Below are 5,894 nucleotides of genomic sequence, written 5' to 3' on the forward strand. Positions count from 1 at the left end.
ATCCTTTGTATATTTAAAACTAAAATTATTCAAAAAAGACTACTTTTATAAATTGTAATAATTTTTAGTGTCTCAAATAAACTCCCAAAAATCTAGAAAAATTCACTAATATTCTTATTATGTGATGAACTAATTTCTAAAATTATTTTCAGCTCTAGTTTATATGATGAAAAAATGAGTTACTTTGTAATGCTTCATTTACATGAAATGATAAAAATACATATAAATGAAGCATTACAAAAGAACTCACTTTTTCATCATATAAAATAGGGCTAAAAATAATTTTAGAAATTAGTCCATCACATAATAAGAATATTAGTGAATTTTTCTAAATTTTTGGGAATTTATTTGAGACACTAAAAATTATTACAAGTTATAAAAGTAGTGTTTTTTGAAGAATTTTAGTTTTAAATATACAAAGGATTTTTCGGTGAATCCAACTAAAATGGGTTGCACATGGATTATGAAATATGTAAAAAAAGTTTTAACATTTTTGGAGTAACAGAAGACCACCGTTTTGGAAAAGAGGAAAAGCGAAATTCAAACGCACTGCTGTTACTGTTCACGCGCGGTACTGTTCATTTTCGGAGTGTGGTGCGCCGAAAATGGACTGTAGCACCGTATTTCGGCACACGGTTGTGCCGAAATACGGTGCTACAGTCCATTTTCGGCACACCGTGTGTCGAAATACTGTGCTACAGTCCATTTTTGGCACACGGTGTGCCGAAAATTATGCTACAGTGTTATTTTCGGCACACCGTGTGCCGAATATGAGCTACAGTGCCATATTCGACACACGGTGTGCCGAATACGGATGCTAAAATTGTAAATACGCTAACATGTTGTCTATTTCGGTAAATACGGTCGCGTATATTGTCTAATTTTGGATTTTGGCCGTTAAAATGCACACGTATATACGTGCGTGTTGTGTACGTTCTCATTATACCCTATAAAAAAAGCACACGCGTGCGCGCTCTCTCTCCTGCTTTGCTATATATCGCCGCTTATAATTAACACAGTTGCCTAAGCAGCGGCATGTGCTAGCGAAAAGCAGCAAGTCTCCGCCACTGTCTTTCTCCTCCGTCTCCTACCTCTCACTCCCAGCTGCTCACCATCAGCATGGCGGTCTCCCTGTCCTTCCTCATGTTCCTCCTCATCTCTTCCTCCTGCGGTGCATCCGCCTGCGAGAGGTGCGTGCGCCGGGGCAAGGCGGCCTACTCGCCCTCGCTGTCCCCACTCCCTCACGGTAAGTGCGGATACGGATCAAGAAGAGCCGATTGATCTGTTGAAGCTGCTCGAAAAGATTCGAAATCTGTCTCCTTTGGGAGAGATTCTGAGCGAATTCTATGGTTCTTGGCTGGGTATAATCAGGTGGTGGAGTCTGCGGGTACGGGGCCATGGCCGCGGAGATCAATGGGGGTTTCCTCGCCGTGGGGGGGTCGAGGCAGCACAGGGGAGGGCTTGGCTGTGGGAGATGTTTCCAGGTAACACAGCTCAGATTAACCAAATTGGGATTGTTGGTTCTCAAGTTTGCTCCCATTTCGGTTCTGTCCTTTTTATTTTGTTGGCAAGATTCCCCTTTCTTGACTGTTCGTTCCCTTGTGGTTCTTCAAGAACTTGGATTGCGATTTATGATTGTGAATTTCATGCTATTTTTGGGGGATTGGTGGGCTGCCATACTTTTTTCTGAACTTTGAGAGGGAACTTTCTTGTGTCTTCAGAGTTCAGAGCAAGCAAGCAATCTGCAAATTCTGGGAGCATCTGTAATTTTTTTCATTATTCTCTTTTCCCTGTGATTTTGGATACCAGTTAACTGGCTCAATTTTACCAAGAGACCAAATTAGCAACTTGTTGTTAACATATGTACCAAATGTAGTTCTAAAAGTTGTTCTCTGAAACCTAGTATGTAGTATGTGCCAAATGTATGCGTTTTTCTTAATCAAAGCATACCAAATTTCTATGCTCTCCTCTTGTTTCCTACTCTGACTCTTTGCCAACATTTTATATTTTTAGTTTCTTTGTTCTATTTGTTCTTAATATTTTTCATTGTGGATTTGGGAAACAGATGAGATGCAGAGATGCAAAGCTGTGCAGCAGTGGAGTGCGGGTCGTGCTCACCGACTTCCACAGGAGCAACCGTACCGACTTCCTGCTCAGTGGGCCCTCTTTCGTGGGCCTGGCCAAGCCCGGGATGGCCAACGAGTTGAAGAGGCTAGATGCCCTGTCCGTGGAGTACAAAAGGTACTAAAAAGCTTCTCGTAGAAGTACTGAAAATTTATGTTCCTAAAAAAGGATTGGGAAATTCTCTCTAAACAAACCAATGAAAGGCTATTAGACAAATGAAAGAAACTATTGCAAGGGAGAGTTGGAAATGAGTAAAAGATATTCATATGTGCTCTTCAGATGATGTTGATTGAGCAATCGTTGTATTTAGGAAATAGATAAACTGCAATTGAATGTCACATAGTAAAATATTTAGGAAATCAAAGCATTTCTGCAACAGTAGAGGCAATTCATATGGTCAGGTTGAATTCTGTACATAGTGACTAACAAAATATATGTTTCATATTCATACAGATTCAGACAGCAAGTTACTAATTTTAATTTCACAGTCACTACATGAAACCTATATTTCAAAATGGTCCCGTAAGTAGAAAAGCCCCAAAGCCGACAAATGTTCTGTTTACTGCTGTTCCAGTCATTGCTCAATGGATACAACTTGGTCCGAGCACCAATTGTATTCACTTTAGGCTAGACCGTAGAAGAAGCTAGATAAAGAATTTCTTCAAATGCTTTTCAGGGAAAAGATACAATTTAACTTCGAAGGGTCTAGAGATGCATACAAATTAGTGGCACAGTAACACGTTACACTACTCTAAATACAGTATCTCTTTTCTTGTTCGTTTGCAGAATTCCCTGCGACTACAAGGACAAGAATCTGTCCTTACTAGTGGAAGAACATAGCCAAAGGCCAAACTATTTGGTCGTCAAGCTCCTGTACCAAGGTGGCCAAACTGACATCCATGCCGTGGAAGTTGCTCAGGTAAAATTAAGACCCGATCAAAGTAGAATCAGAACATGTAGAAAAGGAAGCAATTTCCAGAAAACCAAAAACCAAGTTAGTTGTCTAATCATGAATATTTGTGGACTTGGTCCATGCAGGTGGGTTCATCGGACTGGCGGTTCATGGCCCGGGTCTACGGGCCGGTGTGGAGCACCGACCGGGCCCCCGCTGGCCCACTGCAGTTCCGGGTGGTGGTCACCGGCGGGTACGATGGCAAGTGGGTCTGGGCCGAGCAGGAGGTCCTCCCGGCCAACTGGCGTCCGGGCCAGGTCTACGACACCGGGGTCCGCATTGCCGACGTGGCAAAAGAGGGCTGCCAAGGTTGCGCCACGCTGGACTGGAAGTGAAGATGGCTAGTGCGCCATGAACTTTCTCGGTGTTCCACCTGACGTGCGTGGCACTGCGAAGAGACCTGCTTAGGTAGATACATAGATAGCATCAGTCACAGCTCATCAGATGGTGAGAGGATGGCACTGGAGCTGGAAAAGGTGCACCAAATTCGCTGTCAAAGACTCGAGAGAAGATGGGTGTGTGGACTAGGAGCTTTGATCCTTGCTGGTCTATGATCTGTTGGGTAGCTTGGCTCTCCTGATCTTCTCCTCTTGCAGTGTGTTCATTGAACCATGCCTGTTGCTGCATGTGTGCAAGGGAGATGTGTCCTCTTCAAAATGTGATGAGATGGCTCAGGACGATGTAAACAAATGCGGCTACATAGCTACCCCCTGCTAAATGCTAATGGTTAGAATAATGAGAACAGTAGAGTGGCCATGTTTTTCCTATGGCATGTGTGGGCATGCTGGTCGTTCAAACTTCAAAGATCACATGCACACCTACCCTTGCTGTTTTGGCAGCAAGTGAGAGTTAGTGTGAGACTGGGATCCATCATCCCGTGTTATGCTGTTCAAAAAATGAAGGTGTTATGGCCGTACCATGGTTTTTAATGGGATCCATCGTTCCTTGTTACGCCGATGATTGAAATGCAAATGTTCGCTTGCGAAATGACGTAGGATGTTTCGACAATCCTAACCAAATCTATGTTGTTGGTTCGTGAAATGAAATGGTTCTGTCCATCCTTTGGTACCACTTCATTCGTGTGAGCAAGAGCATAATGCTAGCAGGACTACTTACTCTAGTGGCGGATGCAGGAAAGTCAAGTGAGAGGCTCATCTACCTCTTTTTTCTTCTTCCACTCCTTCATCCATAGTAAAAAAATAAATATTTAGAGGGGCTTCAATGGGCTGTGAAGCAGTAGGGGGTCTGGATCCGCCCCTTACTCGTCTGTAACAAATCGTAGGCGATTCCATTCGCCTACTTGTGAACTAAAGCGCGTTGAATTTGTGGCAAATTTGAAGACAATGGTCTGAACTGTGGAGTGTTTGGAATGGCAGTGGGTTGCTTTCACAGGAAAACCCGGGAAGATGACAAATTGGCAGTGGCGTCCGATTCCATACGCGGGGGACCCCCGGGCCTCACGGGCAAGATGTATCGACATCGACATGCCAAGCTCTTTGTCGTGGAAACCGACATCCATCTTGCTAGAAAAACCTTACTGCAACTAGAGAAACTTGACAAGATCATCCCCAGTCCCCTTCATCACTCACGGCCTATAGATCATTGTGCAAAAACATGTGAAGGGGATATCTAGGCCTACTGATGCTGCTGATCAAGCCTCTGATCGAGTTACCACCCCACAATTGTATTAGTTCTGTGTTTACCTTACCTTAAAAGAAGAAGAAAAAGATAAATCCACCCACCCCTTTGCCCACGGTTCCAGCAGGGAATGGCTCCAGGCAACGAGCCGGCTGTTCCGCTTCACATCCAAAAAACAGAGCTGCTTCACAGATAAAAACAGAACCGCGGCTCAGTTTCTGTACGAAGCCGATGCCTCCGCTTGAACGAGTCGTGGGAGGAGGAGAGATTTGATCACTTTGATATTTAAAATATCGGAGTGTCAATTAAATTGATACTGGATCCATTTATCTAGATTTAGACTGATACATGTGTCAATCTCAGTAGGCAATTACTATATATTTTAGGTGTCAAATGATCAATTTTCTTCGAGAGAAGTCAAGGGAAGCACGTGAAAATCGACGAGGATACGTAGGACAAATAGGGCACAGTGCTCCATGTTGCAGCGCTGCTGCAGAGAATTTTTTTGAGAAACGAAAGAGGGCACATATTATCACTTATTGTCGCTTACTGCAATACGAAAGAGGGCACAGAGGCAAGCCTGCTGGGCGCAAGGTCATTATGTATAGACTGTTGTCTATTTTCGGGGATTTTCCTTTTATTTTCTATTAATGACAAAAGGCAAGAAGAAAATAAAAGAAAATGAAAAAGGAAATGGAGCCGACCGAACGGGCCGTTTCATGTTGTTACTGAAGAGAGTAGCTTAGCTTATTTAATTAATTCTATGGAGTGCTCTTGTTTATTCACGCTGCATTTATTTATGTCAATTTCATATTGCAAGTGATTGTTATATTTAGAATTAAGTATTTATAAAAATACTAGAAGTATGTCGCTTGTATCTTCCCACATCCAACATAGACACTACACGTATCCCTCGAATGGTTAATGAAGTGGAGACATCCAATTGAGACTATATCTTCCATGACATGTTTTCTTGTTCTTCAACATTTTTGTGCATTGATGCAACTGCATGTGTGTTTGATTTCAGTGCCTGATCTACGCAAGTCGGCAACGCGACCATCCTTGCACAGCATCCTGAAAACTAAACTAGAGGCTATGTTTCCAGTACCTATCCATGAGCTATTGACAGCTCAGGTAGTGCTCTTGCATTGCATGTGTTGGCTCGGTCCAAGAGAAGGAA

General features: G+C 43.0%; 1 protein-coding gene across 1 annotated transcript; it reads left to right on the forward strand.

Annotated features, from left to right (window-relative positions):
- The first annotated feature begins 1,009 nt into the window (after positions 1-1,009).
- On the forward strand, positions 1,010-3,843 carry LOC133893705 (expansin-like A3). The gene is made up of 5 exons (XM_062334797.1): positions 1,010-1,246; positions 1,372-1,484; positions 2,066-2,241; positions 2,911-3,043; positions 3,163-3,843. Exons 1-5 carry the CDS (start codon positions 1,120-1,122, stop codon positions 3,409-3,411), a joined length of 798 nt encoding a protein of 265 aa, XP_062190781.1. The 5' UTR covers positions 1,010-1,119; the 3' UTR covers positions 3,412-3,843.
- Positions 3,844-5,894: the final 2,051 nt, after the last annotated feature.

The sequence above is a fragment of the Phragmites australis genome, chromosome 15 (assembly GCF_958298935.1).
Source record: "Phragmites australis chromosome 15, lpPhrAust1.1, whole genome shotgun sequence".
NCBI lineage: Eukaryota > Viridiplantae > Streptophyta > Magnoliopsida > Poales > Poaceae > Phragmites > Phragmites australis.

Excerpts from the sequence above, each read along its gene's own strand:
- LOC133893705 (XM_062334797.1), top strand. The coding sequence starts at position 1,120 with ATGGCGGTCTCCCTGTCCTTCCTCATGTTCCTCCTCATCTCTTCCTCC. Across the intron at positions 1,247-1,371 it reads GCTGTCCCCACTCCCTCACG|GTGGTGGAGTCTGCGGGTAC; the intron begins GTAAGTGCGGAT and ends GGGTATAATCAG. Across the intron at positions 1,485-2,065 it reads GCTGTGGGAGATGTTTCCAG|ATGAGATGCAGAGATGCAAA; the intron begins GTAACACAGCTC and ends TTTGGGAAACAG.